Source organism: Hippocampus zosterae, chromosome 12 (assembly GCF_025434085.1).
Source record: "Hippocampus zosterae strain Florida chromosome 12, ASM2543408v3, whole genome shotgun sequence".
Classification (NCBI taxonomy): Eukaryota; Metazoa; Chordata; class Actinopteri; order Syngnathiformes; family Syngnathidae; genus Hippocampus; species Hippocampus zosterae.
The window spans coordinates 11,413,486-11,439,296 of record NC_067462.1 but is presented as its reverse complement, the minus strand read 5'-3'; the positions used below and the strand labels follow the sequence as shown (position 1 = coordinate 11,439,296).

Here is a 25,811-nt window from a genome sequence, read left to right as displayed (position 1 = left end):
GCCCAGGGGTCCACGTGTGCGTATGTGTTGAGTGCAATTGCGCGCTTGTGTGAAGGGTTCGGTGCAAGGATAGCACATTCATACGAGCTGGTTTGCTCCTCGCACACAGATACACACGCACACATGTTGAAGCCTGTGGAGGAGGTAGAAGATGAGAAAACAGCCAGCAATCGATCAGTGCTATTGATTTTTTTTCCCCTCTTTTGGGAACGGGTGGATATTTGAAATCGGCCTCTTGAGCAAACAATAGTAATAACTCTTCTCCTGATAGTGTTAAGAGGAAAAAACACTTTGGGAAGAAAAAGAAATTATCGTAAGAACAGTAAAGCTTTATGGCAAACGGCTGAAAGTACAGTATATGGCTGTCCTTGTAATGTGCAGTATGGATTTTATTTATATCTAAATGAACTGTGTGTGTGGGTGCGTGTCTTAGTGCCGATTTGCACACGTGAGTTATGGAGCGCAAGCATCCTCACTTCATCACATTGTCATTATCTTTTCCTGCCTCACTTGTCCTCTGGAAGCACTAAAACCAAAAGTCCTTCACCTTTTGATCTCACCCAATGGATTTCCTTTCCTTGAAACATCCTCCCAATTCATTTCACTTTCCTTTCCAAAGCTTTGTGTTATCTCACTCAATTGTCTCATCTTCCCGACAACTGATGTCATATTTTCCCCTCACGTGCAAGTTTACCCTTTTAAGTGAAGATGAACTGCAATTACAGGCCCGTTTAATTGCTGCAGTCCCGTCAACTGACTGTATTTGCGCCTCTGGTGCTAAATTCACCTTTTGTAGATAGTCATAAAAGGCCTCCCTTGTTCCACTCGATTCAAAATTTCAGTAGAATGATCTACAATTATGTCACGACGGGTTCAGTTCCTGACAGAACTAGTGGAGATGTTCATTTGTTTTTTCATTAGAGTTTGGAATTTTTCGTCTTATAATCCTAAAAGCCACCCTTGAATTTCCCCCCCCCCCCATTTTCCCCCCTCCCGTCCTCTTTCTGGAGGCAAACCAGAGGTCTTCTGGCCTGCACTTATTCATCTTACCCTTTGTTGTTTTCCTTCTGCTTAGCCTTTCCACTACGCCGCCTTTCCTCTTTTTTCCTCTTCCATGTCTTGAAACTATATTCAGTCTTACTGTGCTGAGGATTTGTCCCTCTCAACTCTTTCCAGTAATTCCAGCAGCAAGAACAAAAACAATCTAACCCCCACCACCTCCTATTTTCTCTCTCTCTCGCTCTCTCTCTCTGTCCTTCCACTCAACAACTTTCACTTTATTTTCCCCCCATGAAAACATATGCGTTTTCTCCAATGCAGGTGCCAACATTTTGCCTGGAAGCTCAGCTTTTATCAACCAACGCACCGCTACTAAAATAGTTGGCATTCCAAGTAAATCAATACAGATGTGGGCAGGGAGAAACACTCTTCATTTCACTTCACTCGAGATGGGTGGAACATCATTAACACATTGCTCTGCTTGGTTTAACTCTGAAAATATTCATCCATCCTTTTTCTAGTGTGCTTCTTGCCATTCGGGTTGAAGGTGAGCTGGTTCCTATCCCCAGCTGGCTTTGGGTGAGAGGCAGGGGTTGTTCCGGACGAACTGCCACTCAATCACAGGGCACATAACTAACAACCACCAATGCTGTCAATCACATCAGTGGACAATTTCGAGTATTCAGTCAATTGGAACATTTTTAGAATGTATGCGTGTGCCGGAGAGAGCAGGAAAACTTGACCTTTGAACCCTTGATGTCAGAATACACTTTAAAAAAATCTGTAAGCAGGTCAAGATCAATAAAAGATCAATAAAACTGCATGAAAATGCACAACTGATTTTCACAAAGGTTTCAGAGTGGCACGTGGGCCAAGGAAGGATCTGTGACATTTAGGTGAAAATTTGGATTAAGATGCTTACTTTGAGTCAGCGTATGACACTAGGAGCGCATTATACCACTCAGAACCAAATACAATTGATCTTTTGTCGATCGCTTGACCTTTGTAGAGGCTTTTGTGTGACGGACGGCAGCTGGTGATGTGCGAGACTCCTCGATGACTTCAAAAGAGGGCGCTGGCTGCTGAGTTAGTTAACATGACTCTCAACCACAATTAAGCATATGCCTGCCTCACCTCCTGGAAGTCCGTCCCAAACTTCCAACCAGTCATATTTGCAGTCCCCCTCTGCTCCAGGCAAGGGGTCATTCTCCAGGTCAAAGGTGAGGAAAGTGAGGCTCACGTCCATGCTGGGGGGCACAACGATGATGAAGGAGCACTCCAGGTTGTGGGGGTACTTGTCAGGGAACCCCGGAGACTCGATGAGACCCGAGGGACTTGTGAAGTTTCTGGAACAGTCTGAACCTAGGATGAAGATGTCAATGTATATTAGGACAAACTGATCACTGCTGGTATATACTGTCACTTACGACCCTTTCTGATATGATATTGGAAGGGGCGGCCTTAGTGATGAATACATTCAGAGGGTGTCCCAATTCTTTTCTCCATGCAGTTTATTTACACTATCACGGTTCGCTGGTTATCCTGTTAATAGTTAAACATATAACGTCGCACACCCCCACATGTACACAAATGCACCAACGCACACGTAATAGTCTCATACTCGCTCACGAAGGCTTTTAGGGGTAATCTGGGCCCTTTAATAAATCCTTGACTTTAATATTCTCTCTATCAGTGTTCTGTCACACACAATTGGCGTGGTTGTGGTGACACCATTATTCTCGTTTACTCAACCATGTATAGTCGCACACCCAAACACACATGCACGCACGCACGCGCACACACACACACACACACACACACACACCACTGTCTAAGCCTCTTATAGTAACCCATTTCCCTCCAGTCTGTTTGGGTGTCCGTGCTTGCATGTTCCCACAAGTAAATGAAGAGAAAGTAAGTAACACATTTGGAGAGCATCTACTCTCGCATGTTGAAATGCATTCAAGTAGCGGTGCTTTATTTTATGTGCATCCACTAAAGTTACTGAGTTACAAAAGTCTTTCACCAAATACAAGTACATAAATGTTTGTAAATAAACAATCATGGAGTGACGTTATGCGTCACATCTTCTGTCCTACTCATCAATCTGTTTTGCTTATGACCTTCTCACACATGTAGTGACATCAGACGCACCAACCTACTCACTCGTCACCCACCTCACCCCCGCAATAATGTGGGACGGCGTGACTGTCGGCATGTGTGTGTGTGTGTGTGTGTGTGTGTGTGTGTGTGTGTGTGTGGATGCTTGTGACCGCCTGACCAGCTTGGTCGCCAGCAGCAATTTTATTCCCGCCTTCATTACTTCAAGTTCATGCACATCACATAAACACTTCTGCCCTCCTTTCACATGTGATATGTTCCTTTCAGGCCCTCTTAACCCGTATTTCCACCTTGTTGCTCGTCTTTCTCATAATACTGTACCATGGACCAAAGCAACTAAAACATTAGTTAGTCATTCTTCACGTTGAATTGTGTTTTCTCTGCTTCGTCTGTGTCATTGCCAGTCTGCATCAAGAATGTTGTTATTGTTACACTGCACAGTGATTTCGGGTTGCTGGGTAGATTTTGACTCCCTGGGGGAACAGTAGACAGTAATGTCCCAAGCTTTCATTACCATTACATCATTTGATCTAATGAGTACCTACAACCTGCAATAATTACAAACTACCCTGCAATAATTAAGAAGTCATTTGTCAATTTTGATTTCAGAGTAACAACATACGCATATAAAAGTCATTTTATTTTTTGCTCCAAGGAGTCAGGGGTTCATGAATGTGGTCATGATCTACAGCTGACACATCGCGAGACAGAATACACATTCACATACTGGGCATAGAATTTGAGCATCTTGTTGTGGTTTGAAAGTTGGTACAGTGTTGCAGTTTGCCACCCTTGATGGATGCTAAAATTACAAGTCGCGGTAACTAACTTCCTAACACGAGAAGTTGTATCAACGATGGTCAGACGACTGCATTTAACGTAATATATCAGGTAACACTGTATTGGATTGAAACATGATGTGCAGTGATTCATTAGAATAAAGAAAAACAATCCGTGTGTAACAATGTACAGTACTGTAAAGTACTCTGCACAGCAATAATGGACCGAGCGTGCAAGTTAGTGCGGTTGTCGTGCAGACTTGCCTTTGTTTGCAATGGCTCATCCTAAATCTGTGCATTCATATACTGTATGGAGATGAATGTGTGTGTGTGGGGGGCGAAGGGGGCGTGGGCATGTGTCTGGCGAATTCTGGGTCACAATAACAGCTGGGGGCGCATTGCCTAGACATCAGAACTTGATTGGCTGCCTTAAAAGGGCTGCCCGCGCATTGGTTGCAATTCTTCTACAGCTACCATAGTAACAGAAGTGTAAACACAAACAGTTTGTTGTTGTATTTGTGCACCTTTTGGGTTTGTGCATTTCTAACTTTTCAGACCTTTTCTCTTTAGGAAGATATCCAAGTATTATATACAGTACCGTACCAAGTATTGCGGGGATTTAAAATGGGGGTGAGGGGTGGGGGGAAGCAAAACTGGCAACAAATTATTTTCTGTGGTTGAAATGTTTCAGCATCTGCCAATGTGCCCTTTCCACTTTGACTAGACTGTTACTCAGACTGTGAAAGTCTGTTCATCTGAACACAAAGACGTTGTGAGACAATCTCCCCCAGCCCAGACAGGGATTAGGACAGAGACCTTCTCTAACATCATCCACTCTTAGGGATGAAGGACTCCAGGCGGGGGAGAAAAATCATTCATACACAAAGCAACATGAATTCATGACACACTTTGAACAATGGGAAAACATTTTTTTTTAGTAGAAAGAGCAGACTGTACCAGATGCTATATCAAACACATATTTTAAAACAACCACCACATTTGACAAAATAACTCAGAAAACTCACTAATTTGACATCGCTGTATACATAATATTAACGCAATCTTATGATGCAGTGAATATTGAAATATAAATAAACTATGCTGATGATTCTTTAGGGGAATATGGTGAAAACATCAGTAAGTGGAGTGTGGCGGAACACATAAGAACAACATATTGAGTCATATCATAATGAGACTTAAGGTGTCTACGATGCACACACACTTTCATCCTGACACACACACACACACAATATATATATATATATATATATATATATATACACCGTATATACACTACATAAATACAGTCACCCACACAAACAGACGTTGAGTTGCACCGTCCAGGATAACAAGATCTTGTTAACTGTGTTCCAGCAGCTTGACTGTTCAAAATGTTCCCTCTTTGCCAGGTACACACACACACACACACACACGCACACATGCACAGACTAACCAAAACATGCACACACACGTACATTTCCAATTTCTGCTTTGTAGCCGCAGAGTATAAGACGGTCGGCTACAGACTTAGAAAACTCATTGAAGAAAAGCTGCATGAAGGCTTGGACATCCCTTAAATCACAACCACAGCTCCTTGCTCACAAAGTCATTGCAGCATGTAAGTTAGTGTTTTCATTTCGAAACGTTGTGACGGTTGCCAATGTACCTGATCTTTATTGTTATTGTAGGAACTGTTATGTGAACCTTAGCCCAACTCTCTCCTTATTGGAAGACACTCCCGCAAATAACACTCAACTCATTCATACCAATATCAGCCACTCACAAAGTATAGTGAGGGAGAGTATACATGACTTCTGTACCTGTTTTTAGCACAGCTTTATTCCTCTTCTTCTCAGATGTCATATAATACGGTATGTAAAATGGTCTTTATTCATATTTATTTGTATTTTGCTTCTTTTTTTACCCTACTGTCTGCAGCCAGGTCATCATTCCAAGTGAGACTATTCTAAATTGCTTTACCTGCTGGTATGGCGTCATACTCATTGTCCAGCAGCTGTAAAAGCAAAACCACCATCATGCCACCTGCCAGTAAACATACACTTTGCCGCAAGAGTGTTAGAAAGCAGAAAGGACTGTTTTGACACTGAACGTGTGCTCGCACATGGACTGACTGAAGACTTAACAGCAATGCGCACGTCCTCTATATGTTGTTTCTTTTTATTGCTAGTGTGTGAAGATGAAACTCTCGAAACACCCGAACTGAATTTGTCTACTTTTAGGAGAAGTAAACTGCCTTGTTCACTGACTGACATTCACCAGACTTCCGTGAAGGTGGCATGGGCTCAGTTATTCAAAGATGGATGGTGTGACTGTGGGTCAGTGGTTCTCTGTATGGGATTGACGAGTGACCAGTTCATTGTGTAGTCTGCCTTTCGCTTAAAGTCACTTGGGACAGACTGTAGGTCCACCGAGCCCAAACTGGAAAGCACTACACCGGAGAAATGGATAGATGGATCAAAAAAAGAGAATCTGAATCTTCTTTCTTGGCCAAGTATGTGAGACACACATGGGAATTTGTCTCGGCTAGTATAGGCTACACTAGTATTGCAATAACAAGCAACTACAATAAACAAAGACATGATATATAAGTATAGAAAGATTTTCGATAATGAACAAGTACCAGTGTGCAGTAGCACCACCCAGTGACAGCTGGGTGACAATGTGCAGTCATCGGGCAAAGATCAGTGGTGAAATACGATATTCATGTGGTTGTGCAATTAGTGTGGATAATAATTTTTAAGTGACCCGTAGCAGTAATTGCAGTGCAACTTTAGGATACATTATTGTATAGTATAAGCTGTTGTATTCCATGTAGACCAAATAACAATTAGAAAAAAAAATCTGCTTTGACTTATGAAAATCTTCTGTAAACTGCAAAGTTGCACATATCGGCGCCAATAAAATTCCACAGACGCATGTGTCCATATAAAATGATCCAGGGCGCCACACCATGAGATCTTCACCTCTGCGGTGAACAATTGCAACATTGTCATGTAAGGACCGCAGACTCTGAGCGTGAACCCAGACACTCATCCTAAAGTCCACTGAGGCGAATCGAGTGCCAAAAGACACATACAGAACAAATCCCGACGGGCTGGCGGCCGAAAGTGAGACGCATCCGTGTAGACGAGCGCACGTGTTGCGTTAGTAACCTCAGCCCGCCCAGTGTGTGACAGTGTCTCTCTGGGCTCAGGACTCAATTAAACAGGCGTGTGCGGAATGCTTTCAGGGAGAACGGAACGAGATGGCTGAAGACACGATGTGCCCCTTTGTGTGTCTCACTTGCCGTTCATTTCAATTGGTCTTGCTTTGGCTGACCCACGGCAGCGTGAAGGGGATCTCTATCCCCAGCACACACAAATAAGACATAACGCTCAGAGAGACAGAGGGCCATTGAGGGCAAGAGGTCTCCCTTGAGTAGTCCAAAGGGGTCTCAAGAGTCCCCTGCTAAAGCAGTCTTTACCAGCTTACGATCGAGCATGACATCTGGGGGACAAATTAGGTCTGGTCACCTAATGGAGCATGGTGGCTCTCCTATGACTGACTAAGTAGTGATATCATCACGGTTAGCCTGCTTTCAAAAGTGCACTACGCATGATTTGGGCGTGGGTCACTGGGATAAGACCCTCTTTGAAGGAGTTAAATACTCCAAACACAGAATTAGGGTTGAGTTACACAGGAATGTTCACACCTGACCATGAAGATTGGATTCTGCTCTCCTTTTCTGTTTTTATATCTGCTTGTACTTAAGCAGGCTACACCCATGGAGATTTTTCACATCTTAACTTTAAACGCCAATTTGGTGTCGACTACCCACATGAAGATGTGTGATCATAAATAATGAACGGGCTTAACGTTTGCAATTATTAAATCCAGATTGAGGGACGGTGGGGACTTTTTTTTTTAAACACACCCCACACCAGAGATGATCAATCTCTCTGGATAATCTTTGAGCGACATTCAACAATCAGGCCTTTGCTGACTTTGATCCAAAAGATGGGAACCGGATTAGTGGTATGTATGTGCCTCACTTAAATCAATAAATGCTGACTATCACTTTATTGCTTTAGCGGTAGTCAATGTTAGACAATCCATTAAACTCAAAGCACAGAGTTTTGAGTCCTCACATGCTTGCGTGTCATAACACATATCCAAAGTCGGTAGACCATCCATCCATTACACAAGCACTCAAGAGTTGTACGTGTGTTGAGGTCCTTTGCAAAAACATTGTTCACTTCCAGAAAAGTAATACATCAACATAAAGTTCAATTCTGTAACGTTTTCCTCGTTCCTGTTATTTTCATAGCACAATATTTATCTTTGAGGAATTTGGATTTCACCTAACGACCTGTGTTGAGTTTAATCATGACGTCTCCTTACCAGTTTTGAAAATTTCATAGCGGAGTGAGAAGCCAGCCCCCTGGTGGGCATAGTCAGACACAAACTTGATGTGGAGGGCGGGTCCGGATGATATGATTGGTGCTGGGGCGATGTTGCTGCAGTGCTTTCCCAATAAGTCGGCTGATTCAGAGTTGCCGTCGTGGATTTCGACATAGTCATACCTGCAAAGAACAGGGAAAAAAAAAATGAATAATATCCCAAACACAAATGTGACACACTGTTGGGCACCCGTCTGACACATTCAGTGACTGCCCCATATGAACAGATAATGTTCCCATTTATTGGAATGATAACATCAGCGGCCTCGGTGCAACATCTCCGTTGAATTCAGGCAGGAGTTAATTTTAAAAAAAAGCTTCAATGTATTTGAATGGAATTTTCACCGTCAGCAGAGCTGTGGTTGTGTTATTTCACCTGCAGGGGAAGATATATAATTCAAGCATTCCATACTCAACACCACAGTACACCAATTGGAAGTACTGCACAACAAACTGATCCAGTACATAATTAAACATGAAATCTTTTAATGAGTACAAAAAGCACAAAAACTTCAATGAATGAACACCGAAATCCTGCTCGAAAAGTAGGAAATGTGTTGCAATTCCAACCTTGTCTCTCTAATACTACAATCCATCCATCCATCCATTTTCTGATCCGCTTTATCCTCACTAGGGTCGCGGGTGTGCTGGAGCCTATCCCAGCTGTCTTAGGGAAGTAGGCGGTTGCCACCCTGAACCGGTTGCCAGCCAATCGCAGGGCACACAGAGATCAACAACCATCCACTCTCACACCTCGGGACAATTTGGAGTGTTCAATCAACCTGCCATGCATGTTTTTGGAATGTGGGAGGAAACCGGAGCACCCGAAGAAAACCCACGCAGGCCCAGGGGAGAACATGCAAACACCACACAGGGAGGCCGGATCGGGAATTGAACCCGGTAACTCTGCACTGTGAGGTTGATGCGCTAACCACTGAACCAATGGGTCGCCGTCTCTCATACTACCCTATTTCCAAATTCCACTGCTTTGTTTTCGTCAGTCTTCAAAAATATCCTATATTGAATTAAAAAAAAATCACAACATTAATCATTATTTTTTTCAGCAATATAGGGTTGAGACAACTCTCACAACAACTGCAGATGATCTAATAGTTACTGAAATGGAATTGCGATTATCACATAGGAGCGTAATCGCAATGCTTTCACAGTTGATCATGAAATCTCAATTCAGGTTTACAGTAGGAGATCTATCGGTTGTCAACAATCTTAGGAAGTGTGGCCGGTGGGGCCAAATCGATTTTGATTGCATTTCTTTGATTGTCATCTGAGCACAAAAGTTGGTCTCCACGTGCAGACGCCTAGCAGGAGTGTTGCCTCTGTGTCTGGACAACAGCCAGCTGGGTCACCTGCTTGTCTTCAAAATAGCGTCATGCCAACCAAATTCCTGCAAGCGGCTCGTCACCGGAGGAGACATCAAGTTGGATTGCGAGTTCAGTTAATTCCATTTTCACCAAGAGACTTCAAGACCTAATAAGTACATGTGGAGTCAATTTGAACATCTTTAGCGACTTTATCGATCAGTTTGAAACCACAGTCATGTTAATTGCTCTTCGGTTGCACTTTTTATATCTCTCCAACGTGATCAGTGAAGGAACCCGCGAAAAATGTCTGCCTTTATGCCATTATACAGGAGGAGGTGAATCAATACTGCTCGCAAGCATGCAGTAACACGTGAGCATAAGACTCAGGAAATCTCTTGCGCAGTATTTAGTTTTTGCAATGCAGACATAGAGTAGGAAACACGACAAGGCGTTTTATTTCGTCCTCATTAAAGTCATGGGGGCGGCCGTAGCCGAAATCACCTGACTTTTGACCAAAGGCTGTCTCCACTTTTTCGTCATCATCAAAAACAAAAGGAAAAAGAAAGCATCTCTGCCTTTTAAGCGTACTTTCCAATTGTGTGTGTTCGTTCTCTCACCTGTGTCCAATGTGTGTGTGTGTGTGTCTGCATTGTTCCTGACAGATGAACAGCCGCTCAAAGGTTACGCGACTCCCACGCTCTCCTCATTTAAGGTGCCAACTGGCTGTGGAATATTTCACTGGTGATATGCTGTACAGTGTGTTTGTGCGTGTGTGATGTATTGTCTTAAATTTACTTTTAATTGTTTATATACAAATGCTTGGGTCTCTGGAGTCAATGTCCAACCATCAAATGTAAAATTAAACAACTTAAGTAAATCTTTTTGCGTGTGTGTGTGTGTGTTTGGCGATGTGTCTGCGTATCGTAAATGTCCTGTGTTTGACCATTTCCAACGTCTGATCATCTTTGGGCCCCTTTTTTTTTCCTCCATGTGTTCCTCCAACGTGTTGTCAGCCACTCAAGACTCACCGTGTCGGAGAATCGAATGTGAGAAGCAGGATAAAAATTGAAGAACCCAGCATTTTGGAGTTGTTTTTCCCTAAATATCCGAAAAAGTAGAATTGCAAGCAATTAAAGTGTGGGATACGGCCTTGTGTGCACCCGAGTCAAACTTATAATTAAGCTGTCCTCACCTACTTATTTTCAGCAGCAACAGCGTGTGAGTGATGTGCTTTCTCATGGAAAGTAGCGAATTGTTGAGAAAGTTCATCACTGTTCTACTCGACTGTGTCATAAAAAATGGAGCGGATACGTCATTCTAAATGAATTACAAGGCCCGTGGAAGTTACGTACACACGCACAAATCACCGCAATGACGTACGTGAAAATACATGCGTCCAATTACAACTCCTTCTGTAGACATGAGGAAAATACTACATTTGGCAAAAAATATACACTGCATATTCTGGTAATTATGGAATGAAGGTGTTCAGTCATGACTTACCTTGATTCCAGGTCTTTGGACTGTTTGGGTCCATAATTTAGATTCTACTTGTCTTTCATGGTATCATCCTGATACCATGAAAGACAAGTGCTACATATGTGTCTGCTGTTAAGTGCCTGGAACTGCATCTTGCAGTTCCAGGCACTTAACAGTTCTCTCAACTTTCTTCTAGAGCTGTACACGTAACAAACACAGGCGCAACATAAGAAGAAAAAAAAATGTGTTTTTCATTTACCGGTAATTCATTTTTGTAGTGGTGGATGCATGGATGGATGGATATTATATTCATCCCACGAGGAAAATTAAATGGTCACAGCCACGATATTTACACATATTAATAATAAATAGCACAGAAGATTGAGATGTTGCTTGTTGGTATGTGATAATAAATACAGAGTAACTATGCTCGGTCTTATTAGGGGTATACACTGAGTGCCAAGCACAATGTGTAAAAAATTCGATGTTGACATACATCAATGTAATGATGAAAACATTTACTGAATATGTACAGTGTACCGAAAACGTCTACCTATGGGCATATTATCGACGCATAATAGTTCCTTTTTTTAAAAAAATGGTATGATTTTGCATGAACGCGTACAAATTATTTGGGGGAAAAAAGACAAAATTGTGGGCACGGCGTCATTTTAACAATGTGATGTGATGTCCGTCACTGAAATAACATCAAAATTGAAGAGGTCGTAAAAACTCGCGCTGCTTCGACACGGACTCCCATGACATCAAGGCAAGGATACGACAGAGCGACACCCTTCCTCTCATACAAGACTTCCTTCGAAATGCAAAATACAAAGGCTGCCCTTCGAAATCCCGACCTAAGTTCCAAACAAATAGAAAATGTTTACAAATTCAGCCATCGGAGAGTGGATGTGGTCGCTGAGAACCTGACACTGCATTCCCTCCTGTTGGACTGACAGCCACAGGTGCCCTCCCCCTCCCCACTCGCACCTCATCCCGCACTCCCCTCCCGCCGTTTGGCTCCGAGCCTTCAGTGAGGAGCCGACATCCGCATTTAAGTGAGCGCTCACACACACACACACACATTGTAAACAAGGCACTGATACACACACAGCGCCCGTGGCTTGCATGCATCCCATCGATGAGCTGGAGGTTTCCTTCAATCCGTTCCGTGTGGGAGGAACAGAGCTTCTAACACGCTGTTGAAATCCCATCATCGCTCTCTCTTTCCCTTTCGGTCTCTCCTTGCCCTCGACAAATCAAAAAAAAAAAAGCAGCAAATATTCCACAGAGCCAGCGGGTTTGTTACACAGACTTGCCGAAGGGAACGACGAGGAGTGGGAATTTGTTTCACACGTTTTCCTTGAAATTCATTGGTTATCAAGGGGTGTAAAAAAAGGATTTCGCTTGCTTGTAGGGAGGAAATGATGAAAAAGAAAAGCCAATTGCATTTCCCAAGCATTTCAAGTACAGCAGCAATGACCTGCGGGATGCTGTAGATTACAAGATAGACAGAACATTTATATATCTATAAAAAAACGGTGGTTTTGTGGTATGCTCTTGTCTTCAAGTTGTACTTTTTTTATTGAAGCATTTGTGTGTCTTTCGCAGTCGACAGAGTCTGGAGATACACATACAAAGGCGCTCCCGAGCGCAGTATGCAACGTAGCAATAATCGAGACATAATCGGGACATTTGAGCATTCCCCCCATCAAAAGCCAGACACTGAGATGTTTCTTACAAACTTTCCTGAATCGAGTTGGAGTCTCCTCATTCATGACCCTGCAAAATAGGCTGTTACTAAATCCTCTGTAACTTGTCTTTCAACGTGAGCAGGTGTGAGATGATGCTTTCTACGAGGGTCTTTTCGAAATCTTCTGGTATACAGGTGGTCTTAGTGAGGACAAGCACGATAGAAGACGGTTGGAAAATGAAGTTCAAGCTTAGCGAAAAAGAGACAGTTAGATGTAACTTCATTGCTAGGAACAACAGTACAATGATAAAAGTACACTTGTGCATGACTACCGTCACCAACTTTTTGTGGTTTGTGATATTTTTCACATCATGGGTGCATGATATATTATGCATATTATGCAAAATACTTTTGAGAAGAAGGCAAAAACAAGTTGAGTTGTCGCCCACATACTCAGATCCGATAGTGTATCACAAATACATGCAGATATTTGGCTTGTTGGAAGAAAAAAACCCCAACATAACCTAGTTGTTATTACAAGTGCGTGTGTGTGTCTTTCCAACTTTGTTAAACTTACTGCCTGGACAATTAATCAATGCCTCATCATGGCTTTAACATATATCGATTGGGACCGTCCATCAAAATTACAGGAGGATACACACACACACGTACGCGTACACACCCACTTACACCACAGCTATGGATCAGACAGGCCTTCGGGGCTTAAGGGAGCGTCTGAGTATCACGGCTCTGCATTCATGTGTGACATCATCAGTGGGGATGCGGAATAAGAAAAGGCCAGGAAAGGGACATTTTGTTACCCACGGAATAGAAGCTTTAAGAGTCAGAAACGGTTGGCAAATTAATGATGTGGAAAGAGAGAGAAAAGTCTAAATATGCTCTGTTTTGTCATGCTTCCTGTTTTTCTGTGAAAGGAGGAAGGAAGGACTCGCGGCGGGGGGAGGGGGGTGTTATTCACATGGGGGCAATGTGGAGGACGAGGTGATGAAGAGAGAGATGTGCGGGGAAGTGCTGGCTGAATCCGATGGAAGATGATAGATGGGGTCGGTTTGATGGCGCTGATGAGGCTGGAGGGGGACGAAGGGTCAGATGAATCCAGGGAGGAGAAGGAGAGAGCCCGGGAGGGAGCGAGAGAAGGAGAGAGGGGAAGCTGTCAGGAAGATTTGCGCCTGCCCTCAACAGACCCTGACGCTGCAGTTTTCCCTAAGCACTCAATGTGTGTGTGCATGAGCGTGCACACACACACACACACACACATACTCTTTTCCAAAGACTCCAAAAAGACATCCAGCCTTCACAGACGGAGCCACGCAGTGGAGCCAAAAGGAAAATGTGAAGTAGACAACCAGCTGCTGTGTTGAAAGGCAGCATCGCCGCTCAAAATATGACGCCGGAGCAGCTCTTTAACCCCAACTGTCTCCGGGGTCACCTCATGAAGAATTGAATATCACTTTGTTGGCAAAAGAAATCTTTTCTTTTCCAGTTGTTTTGCAGAAACCTTTTGTACACTTATGCCAGTTACGGCTCGGTTGGGGAAAAACAAAAGCTGATGACAGCGACAAATGTGACTAAAATTTCCCCGAGATTCTTAAGAGATCAGACTGTGTTGCCCATCAGCGAACAGATGGCTTACAAGTGTAAAAATAGTTTCCAGCCATTGTAATGCTAAACTTGAATGACAGACACTCCACCCTCGCCAAGGCAAAAGTGCCCTAATTAGGATCGACTCCAAATGGGAACTCTTCATAGATGATTACTTGCTGCATATTCTGGAACTTCATTTTGTAATTTGCGTTAAATGCATTGATGACTCGTATGCCGTTCATAGTGGGGTACTCCAACATAAAGAAAACAAATTCAATCTAAAAAAAATTAAAAAATCTAACTACGTATAATAAAAATTCAAAAACTATTAAAACCCTATCAATGAATCCGTTTGGCAGACCTAATGGCTAAACATGTGCAAACGTGTGGAAGGTCACCGCGGTTCATCTCATGTGAATGGGGAAAAAAGGAAGTTACGCTTAGTCATGATGAGATGCTAATCTTGGCATCCATGCAAGTCTTTTTTTTTTTAAATTTACATGCCCTTCACTTCCTCCTTAAATGAAATGACCACCGTGTCAGAATCTTAATGAAAACATTGTTTTTCACTCACTGACCAGCCCGGCATCGATTTGACCAGCAGAGCCACTGGCAGCTCTGCATAATTTAATGTGTTATAGATTATATATTAGCATTTTAAATCACAATCACGACCGTAATAAATCGGATTACTTCAACATTGTTATATTATGAAACAACCTTTGTCTGATTGGCCCACGGTCCGTGTGTCCGTAAGTGTGCGCGTGTGCGTGTGAGATGATAGACGAGTGTTCTCCCTGTTCTTGGCATCTTTACCCAGTGGACTTCACAGATCAATTTCAGCCTCCCTCCGGACGTACATATGCTGGCATCGGGTACCGGTAGACTTAAATAGATTCATCCCATTGAGTCCATCAGGCTTGAGATGTTCTTATCATCATTTTACATCCTGATATGGATTATTAATCTTTATGTAATATGAAATGTAACTTGACAGATGTTTGCTTGTAATGTATGTGGTGACTGCAGAATACTGATAGGGTGAACATAACAAGACAATTATACTCCCATATGCTCAATGCAACAACAACAAAAAAACCCCAAAAACTTTTGTTTTGGTTGACAGGAGAGTAAAATAATTCTTTTTTCAGTCTTGTGCTTTCAACAAACAAGTAAAATATTGATGCCGCGATTCGACCACGGAAATGTCAGAATGATTTTAGCAAAATTGAAAGGGGGAATTCTGCGAATCTATTATTGATGCCAATGGGGACGCTGTGTGGTTGAAAAGACAAAGTGTATATGAGTACTGAATTTGTAGCCCTGTGACAGAAATGTATTGATCATAGAGTTGCACTTCTGCATTCAAATTTGAACAAGGAAATATCAGCAGCAGTTGTGGATCAGTTCCACAACTGCCAGTGCAAATAAAGAAAGTCAATTTAGACATGTGTACCATACACCTTCAGCTGAAAAAAAATGCAAAGACTGAGTGATATCTTGTACTTAATTTCACCATGTTGGTTTTCCAATTTTTTTTTTTACAGCGGTTAGAGCAGTGCCCAGCGATGCACTTCTGCATGAGTCTTCAATCCCTTTTCATGCCGTCGTCATTGTATTCGAATAACAGTTGACAAGCGGTACGGCATGGTTTCAGCGGACACGCCCACAGCATTTGAGAGCAGAGATAGAGGCTTGGTTTTTCATAATTTCAAAGCCTCATTTTCTATACTTGATTTATTGTAATCATTCAAATATATGGTACGATTATTCACAACAATTCTCTGTGGTTTGACAAATTGACATTTTTATTTGCACTTTGCAGGTACGTTAAAGGCGAGACACCAGGGATGTGGTAGCCATTGGGAATATCGTGATTTTCCAAAATGGCCACTTGACTCCCAGGCCGCTGTCCGCCCAAAAACCGCCAAACTAAAGAATTCTAATTCACAGAAAAGACTTGCATGTATGTCACTCGGGCACATCAATAAACACCCATTTAAACCGAAACCTACGCATAGTTAACTCAAAACACATCATTAAAGTTATTAAAGTAAGTGAGGTTTTGCTTCGCACAAGCTGTCACCTGTTTTGTCCCGAAAGTGTAATTAGTTTTGAAAGGTGCCCAGTAACTTGTACAAAAAAAAAAATCTTTGACGTATACGACGATACCGTCATTCCCTCACCTCCCACAGCTGCTTTGACTGCAGGCTTCTTAATCAATCTCATACTTCTTTAGCAGCATGGGCTCATTATTTCCCAGCATGCCTGTTTGCCCTCATGCCTGCAATATTGTTGCATGCTGGATTTCAATTTTGTGCCTCTATACTTGCATTTCAAGCCAAAAACAGTGATAGAAGAAAAATTTGCCTCCTGACTGGGTTAATCTGTTCAAAGTGTGAATAAGCATCCTGGAACTGTAAATGTGTGGTAATTAGGCGAGGCTATTGGGAGACGTGGGACTTTGGGAGGTCCCTAAGTGATTATTGTGGGCTTGCTGAAGCCAGGGAAACAGGAGGAGAGTGGGCTGACCAAAATACGCCCAACAGCTCTCATTAAAAGCGCTGAAAGTTTTGGTATAATTATGCATCTTCAAATTGAATGGGAGGGGTAGCGGGGTGCGAAAACATGAAAAGCGATTGCATGTGACTGTTTCCTCGTCCCTACCTGCAGTCCAGCTTCTCTATTTCGAAGTGCGGGTTGAAGTTGAGCACAATCCGCTGAGAACTTTCTGGCGCTGTGATGACCCAGCGGCAATTCTGATGGGGGGGATACTCCAGCGGGTAGCCGGGGGTGGTGATGTAGCCTGCGTCTGTGGCATCCAGGTAGCCGCCACATGCCTCAGAACCTGTGCGGGCAAAAGACAGGCCGAGGGGATTACACATACTTCAAGACAAAAGTCGGTGTTGGTTCCCTTTAAGAAAAATCAGGCATACAAAGGAAATTAAAAATCTACCGCGGGCATCTTGAAAACACTATGGGTAGCCACACTGAAAGGATTAAAAAAATACAATGACAGAGTGAAGTCCTACATTTTCATTAGTCATAATATTTCAAGAATAAGGTGTATAATGTCCAGAAAAATACATAAAAGAATTGCAAACTTGTAATGCTCAGGTCAACCATGGCTTCAGAGTTCTGATACTGAAAAATAAAATTCTAAAAATTGCATTGCATTATTTTTCAAACCAACACTGTCATAGGAGGAGATTCCATCTACACAAAATGAGTGAGTGTCACAGTGAATATTCTACCGAAACACACCACAAATAAAAGCAAAAAATAAAAATAAAATACTGCACAGAAATTCAAGGCATACATAAATTATTGGGGGGTTTTAAAATAGTGTTTTCTAATTTTACTAATATTGCATATGGGTGCGAGTTGAGCGTCACTGATAGCAAACCGACAAATTCACTAAAATATTTGCAAAAGAAAAATTTTTTTTATTGCATTGAATGTAACCCAGTAAATCCCGATAACACGCCGTGTACAAAGCAGATCAGGACGACGATAAGACCACCGGTGGCAGAGACAGGATATGGACAACAAAGAAGTGAGCGTTTAAGTGGATGTGGTGTCAAAGATCGACGCAACATCATGATATACAAAGACCTCATTCACCACCGTCCTTGACACCTCCCCCCACACACACACACACACTCAAACACAACGAATGAAGCATCCAGATGTCAGAGTTAGTGTCACTGAGTGGATCCTTCGCGTCAGCAGCCCTAAGCACGTGTGCACAGCTCGTACTCAATGGCTCCCATTCAGTAGTACTCTGACAACTCCCATCATAAGTCACATCATTAGGTGACAGCCGATGGTATAACATGCCCGCTGCACACAACTGGACTCAATTGCAACTTTGCTTCCTATTGTGTAGCACAACGAGCAGCGTGCTTAATACACTCGATAGACTCTCTCGGCTCAAAGACGAACAAAGAGGCATGTTAAGCATCATGCTGGATATGAGTGTGATGTTTCTTAAAGGGGACATTCATTGTGGGAAGTAGATTTTTAACCGCTTGCATGCAAATGAGGGTCTTCAAAGTGCTGCTCATCTATTAAGGGTGAAATGAAACAAGTTCAAGTGTTTCTTTTTTTAATCCATGCTATCACTGTCCACGCCGAGAGGTAAGCAGAGCTGCAAGGGCATTAGTTAGATGCACATGACAGCCAACAAGCACCGCATACTTGATTGCTTTATGTGAAGTTGTCAAATAAATACGATATGTCGATTTTAACAAATACCGGTATGTTGTGCAAAGCCTTGCTGGTTTGTCGGTTCTGTGATAGCATCTAATTTGTTTATGACTGCATCGTGTGGGATGACTCAATGCGGTCAGCACAAAGTCATAAGTTTCACAACTATAAATAAACAGGAGCTGGAGAATGTGTATACGGCATTACCAGTGACAGTCATCGTTTTTAAAGAAATTCTACGCTCAGGCCAACAGTCATCCAGGTTTTCATTTTGGCTTTTTATATACAACTACAGTGAACTCCAATTTATTGCAGGGAGACATTTCGGACCCATGCGCAAATGGTGAAAATCTGCAATACAGTATACTGCATGTTATACAAAGACAAAATATGGATTATTTTTTTTACACTTCCAACATGCTTTGTACATATTTATGCACAACATCTCGAGTAATAAGAGTGAAAAGAGGTCACAGCTCAGCATGCTGCAGTTGCAGTACTGGAACTGGTGCCTACCTCCAGCTGTCTGTAAACAATCACCGATCACCTCTGTGTGCTCCCCCGCCCCTCACCCCCTCACCCAATTCCATCTTTCATGCTCCTCCTTGAAATTTTCGGAGTCCACTTGTCGCGCTCGCGCTCGTCCTATCTGTTTCCAATCTCCCTGGTGACATATGGCAACACAGGAGTAGAGTTACAAGGCCAGTGAAACCCTGCCGGGCTTATCTCATCCCGGCACCATTTGGATTCGTGTTAAACCACCCGGAAACCTCACAGCAGCGGCAGCCAATCACCTCCTGTCAAACTGCACTCAGCGCTTACAGCATTAGGAACCTGCACAATCTAATGAGATCAAAAATTCTGCCTTATTAGTATGAAGACCTCAACATGACCCAATAACTCATAACCCAATAAGCATGTAAAAACCTGGTGCAATTTCTAAAGTTTGCAGGATCTTAAATCCCCCCCAAAACTCACGGGTGACACCGTAACGTCAGAAAAGAATACTGCCCTGGAGAGCGGTTTCACCAATCAAAGCAAGGTTGGATGCACATATAGGTCATAACAGGATGATTGAAAAACTTTCTAAGACCCCTGCTCAAAAGTGAACAGGAAGTTAGGCATTTAGGGGTTCAATTACAGGGCTTATATTTTGAGGATTTGGCCTAATGAGTCTCGATTCCGAGGTGCCTCAACGTGCTGAAAACTGTAATCATTTTCAATTCTGGTAAGGTATAGAGTCATCGGAAGTGTTAAAATCAACACGAAATTGAAGAAATCAAGGAGGTCTATTTTTATTTTATGGGTCCTGAACACACCCCCTTGAAACACATTCCGCAGTGGCTCCTGGAAAGCTGCAGAAAATACGTAATAATAATTATCGGGCACCACTTTTAGAGACAAAGCCTGAAAATGTCTCAAGGACCCATGCCTGAAATTTAAAAGGAAATCACAACCATTTTGATGAAGATTCAGCCGTTTTCAGCCCAATTCCAAGGATTGTATGTGAAAGGCAATTCATCCAAATGAGCCTCAATCTGAAGCAAGACAGATGGCTGATGCGAAATTACAAAGCTTCTTTGGCTATGCTACCAAATGTGGGCGGAGCACGGTGTCATCGTTTGATGGCTGCCTCAAGGATTCACCATAAAAACAGTGCCGTGAGAGCCCCTTCATTGCCACTTGCAGCTTTTGTGTTGGATCTCATTAGATGGTGCATGTGTACCTAATCAAGTGGCCAGTGAATCCATATGCATGCAGTTTCCAGAAGTACAGATTTGCACGCTGCTGATTAGCATTCCACAAAAGCGCGAGGTGACCTGCCAGCGTACCGATGCGTGAGAACTCAAAAGATGCTGAGTTAAGAGTTCATGTCAAGAATTATAAAGCAGGTAAAAGTGCAAAGTTTGTGAAAGAGTGAGCCAGACACAGAGTATCGAAAAAAAAAGATCTGCAAATGAAAATCAAGCCTGAACAGGTTTTGAACTGTTGATGATCACGTTAGATTCGTATTAACATTGGCGAAAAGAAGAGGCCTTACAACCGATAGACATAGTCGACTTAACAGTGCAGAGGTCATAGGTTTGATTCCTGTGTGGTGTTTGTATGTCCTCCCCCTGCCTTGGTGGGATTTCTTCGGGTACTCAGGTTTCCTCCCATATTTCACAAACATCCACAGTACGTTGATTGCTCACACTAGTTAGCCCATAGGTGTGATTGTAAGTGTGAATGGTTGTCTATGTGTGACCTGCTATTGTCTGGCAACCAGTTCAGGCTGTACCCCACCTACTGCCCGAAGACATGAATGAAGAAATGAACAAAACAAAAATGAATACATTTTAACTAACCCTTTTGTTTAACCATATTTGATCATGCTCGGTAGGCTGCATTAACTAACAAAGTCCATATCTCGCCCAGCCCTGATTTATGACTAACTTTACATTCAAGAATAAATACAATTATAATGGCAGTCACTGTATGCATTTTTTGTTTTCATCAGGTGTGTATAATTCTGCTGAACAGAGTAAATAAATCCTATGACATGAAGAAGTGAGAGTTGAATCTGCGTCTGAAAGTGTACAGAGGGGAACTCGGACTGCAACCACAATCGTCGACTTGCCAAACCTCCACTCAACCACTCATACAAATGTCAAATATCTATTTTTTTTTCGTTTAGATATATTTTTTTTACGGATATTACATCCAACGTTCGGTTTACGTGCTTGCATTACTGTGCACCGATTCCAGCGTCATGCCCCTATAAAGGTATTGGAGGGACATTTACTGATGCTAATTCGGACCAGATGGCCTATGCCTGTAATTTACAAAAAAGATATATGTTCCATGAATGCCACTTGCACATAGCAGAAGTTTTAAAACAGCAGACTTACGAGGAAAGTATGAACACAGTGGTCGGCCACTGTCATTTAAATCCTATAATGTTAGTTAATGGGATAACTCAAAATAAATGGGACTCAAGCACACTTTGTGCATGAGGTCCATTTAATGCACAAACAGTTACTCAGCTACCATTCCATTTTCAAAGGAGCTTGTCGTCATTGTAATTGTGAGTGATGACTTTGGGTGAGAACACGGTCGACCCTTGACTGGTCACCAGCCAATCACAAGGAAAGACACCAGGCCACTTGGTTTGTTTCCCGACAAAAGACAATTTCATAAAGTGCAACGTTTGGGACCCGAGGTAATGTGTCGCATTGAAATAAAATTAATGAAAACTAATCTGTTCCAGCCCCAGAATTAAGTTACGTTTCCCTAGTTTTTATCGGAGTGCGTGCAAAAAGAAATCATCGTCAAACCTCGCAGCCTTTTCATATAGTACAAAATAAGATTTAGAAAATGCATTACATTTTGGGGTCGTGGTAGCCATGGTTAATGTATACAAGGTTGTGTAATCGGAGCCAATGATGTGGCAAGATGTTGGGACTTTCGTGGCTATGCCAAGACTCTTTGTGAACCAAAAATAGAGCATGCATTAAGGTATCATTTCTTTGAAAATTGTGTTCATAAACCAATTTGTTCGTCATGTGGTCTGAGGCTATTTTTTTTTTTTTATAACTGAACCCCAACAGCATGTGTGATTGTCTGAGAGAAGCTGTACTGAGACCACATAGTTATAACAAATGCACAAACAAAACCACGGAACGTCGGCTATCATATTCTGGTTTGGACTTGTATGCACTCACACGTATACACTTACACAGCATAAGTAGCGGTAAATGGTGCTAAGCAGTCTAGCAGGGACATAAGACGGGTCGCTGCATTATTTATGTTCTTCTGACACATTTTTCATTTCTGCCTGATAACACCTATTCAGCAGCTTTTGCACAGGCCGAACACACCCAGAACGCATGCATAGCAAAACATGTAACCGTCCAAAATATGGACAAAATCACACATGCGGTTCTTCACTGAATATGATCCCTTCTTGATGCTGAATGCTAATTTTCCATCTCCATTCTAAGGCTTTAGAAGAGATTAATTTTTCCTTTCAGAGATCATTTTCCTCCCTACTCATCAATTTGCCCTTCTGCAACTACAAGTACAAATGTTTGGATGGTGGTTTGACTAAAATTTCCATTGACCAGAGTTTACTTTGCGTGTGTGTGTGTGTGTGTGTGTGTGTGCTTTAGGATTCTTCTTCTTCACGATAATCGTCATAATTTAAGGCAAACTAAATGGCTTGTTTTAAAGCATTGCCTGACTAATCAATTTTGATGAACTGTCATTGATGTTCAACGCACAATGGCAGATTCATTGCATCATTTTTATTTTGGATCTCCAGAGGATTGGTCCAGCTTCACAACATACTACATTCTGCCTCTGGCATTGTTACCTCATGTAGCTTAGCAGATACATATTTTGTGAAGAAAATTAATATAAAAAATGAAATCAAACTGTTGGTAATGGAGGAGTATAGCAAATAACGGGCTGTAATGTCTACATTGGATGAAGCCCAGTTAGATTTTAGTTATCCAAACTTGAGCCACCTCAGGAATGAGAAGAGAAGAGAAGAAAGGCAGAACACAGAGAAAGAAAGAGTGAGCAATGCCAGAGCATCTGTCTCTCATCATGTGAAAAGAGAAAGTCAGCAGCTCTGAAAAGCTCACGGGACAAAAAAAGGCAAGTTGAACATCAGCTCACAAACAGGTAGCGTATAATACAGGATGGACTGGGTGGCTTGGTTACTGTGAACTAACTGGTTTGGGAGTTTAGAGAATGAAAAGGAAACACCCTTAATCTGAATTGATTAATTAGCAATCTTTCCAAAACATGTTGGCCAAATGTCTGATTTTGACTTTGTGAGGACAGTTTGCTGAAAACCTTTTGGTTTCCACATGGCTGCGCCACACTGCACAAAGGAAGGTTGCACAAGTCATTCACCGAAATACAAACGACAAGAGAAGCATTGGCAACCACAACATAGTTATCATATTAAGATTAAGATTAAGAAAACCTTTATTAGTCTCGCAATGGAGAAATTCCAGATTCACAGCAGCAAAGTTATGAAAGGAAGAAGTAGAACAACAAAAAAATAGGAGCTGCTGGAAAGGCAGCCACTCTCGCGGCGCCATTTTGAAGTCAAAAATAACAAAAATAACACAAGACAACACATAGGACAGAGACAGTCGTGCAATCTTCACCACTTTTCCGCATACACTTTGTTGTCTGAAGCAGTTATAGATGAAAGAGGAGAGGATCAAAGTGTCCTTTCACCAGTGGATCAGAGACATTATGCTGAAAATGTGCACACGTCTGCTACAAGCAAAGTTTTGAAAGCAAACACGAAGCTGTAGCGTCCATTGACGAAAAGAGATTAGTTCACTTCTCCTGTCCCACATAATCCGCTTCAAACTCCAAGCCGCGACTCCCAGCTCCAAATCCGCATCGGCACTCCGCGCCAACGCTCCTTTCTTCTCATCGTCGGCTCCTCAAGACCTCCATCCATCCAGCCGCAGACCGTTCAACAGCACCGATCTCTCCGCTGAACAAAGCGGGGCTGTGAAAAATTCTGCCCATTACAGGCACAAGACACAAGCGCAAGATATAAGCTAACAGTTAGCCACTCTTCTTGCCCCTTCCTTCTACTCCGATTTATTCTTTACCATGCTGGCTCACAGTTAGCAACAGTGAGCCTAGCTTCTTATACTTCTTTTTTTTTGTATTTTCTGGTAGACTATGGCACTATGCTGCCACTCACAGGTCAGTATTGGTACTGTGAGAGACATCCGGTTCAAGAGCGGAGGCTCGTGATTGTCAGTGGAGGAATGGTTAAGTGTGTGGTGTGCTGCCTGTGTTGGTTGGTTCAAGTACATCTCATACTATAGGAGGACATTCTTTCCGCTTTGTGTGTGGGGTCTCTCACATTTTAAAAATCAGTTAAGATGTTTAAAAAAACCCTGCAACCTCCTTAAGGAGTGCCCCACTGACAAACAAAAGAACAGGTTTCTACCGTTTTGTCCAATTTCCAGGCTGGGGGAATGAAAAGAGGGAGAAAGATTATAGTGCAAGGGAGTAGAAGAGAAGAATGAGAAGCTGGAACACAAAAGAGATTTTCCCACCGTAGCAGAGCGGGCCGAAAGAAGTTTAGTGAGGTTTCTTAATCGGAGCAAGGGAAAGCGCTGAGGTATGGAGAAAGAGACACAAAGTCTTATTAAAGGAGGTGGAGGGCCGTGAACGAAGGAAAACAACAGGATGATTCAGTGTGACGGGAGGTGAGAGAAAGGAAAACAACCTGTGGCCTCATACGGCGCAGATCTGGAGGGGCTGAAGAGGACACCGAGTGCTCACACACGCATGTTTTGTTGTTTTGTGTGTGTGTGTGAGTGTATATAAGCTTTACAAAAAGAAAAGTGTATTTACAAAGACACAAAGACGCACACAGAGCTCCTGGCCCACTCTAGTTACTCCAGTTGTTATTACCAATGGCTGGCGAAGACACTAGAATAGCAACCGTATGCTAATGACATGATAACCGTAATTAGAACATCCTAGTGGACACGCTAATTGTCCTCTCTGTTTAACAAATGAAAGCGAAGGCAGGAGGCAGACAGAAAATGTACTGAAGGTTAAATGGCCCACTGCTTGTTTGCGCGCAGCAACCACAACAAGTTGTCGGCGGTTGAGAACCAGCCTTGTTTATGCACCCACACGCACAGGCATACACACAAGCCACAACATTAGGTACAACTGTACAATCTATTAAGATCCAATAAACTAAATTCTGCCTCTGAAAATATTTATTTTGTCACATATGCATTAGGGTAGAGAATAAATGTCAGTTGGTACCAATCATATTCACGTCAAGTTCGTCTGTCAGTTGTAGAGCAGGCTATATACCTGACCATTTTAACATAATCACCACTTTTTAAAATGTGATAGCAGGGGAAAAATAGCATGTGTGTGCTCCCTGCACTTTGAAGTGTGTGGTGTACTCCAGAACACCAACACAACATACCACACAGACAACCAGATCTCCATCAACACTGAAGTTTCCTTCCACAAATCAGATCAATCTGTTGCAGTACCAAGACTGACCTAAGTGGCAGCATGGCGCCACAGGGCATCCAAACTGACAGAATGTCCGACCAAGAAAAAGTAATACTTAACTAGGCAAACGGTCCCT

General features: G+C 42.5%; 1 protein-coding gene across 2 annotated transcripts in view; it reads right to left on the bottom strand.

Annotated features, from left to right (window-relative positions):
* LOC127611118 (neuropilin-2-like) overlaps window positions 1-25,811 on the bottom strand; it is an 84,948-nt gene that overhangs the window by 52,314 nt on the left and 6,823 nt on the right. For both annotated transcript variants that reach the window (XM_052081452.1, XM_052081451.1), the window contains exons 2-4: window positions 17,126-17,306; window positions 8,301-8,482; window positions 2,134-2,361 (exon numbers count right to left, since the gene is read on the bottom strand). In XM_052081452.1, coding sequence (XP_051937412.1) covers window positions 2,134-2,361; window positions 8,301-8,482; window positions 17,126-17,306 — 591 coding nt within the window. The remainder of the gene's footprint in view (window positions 1-2,133; window positions 2,362-8,300; window positions 8,483-17,125; window positions 17,307-25,811) is intronic.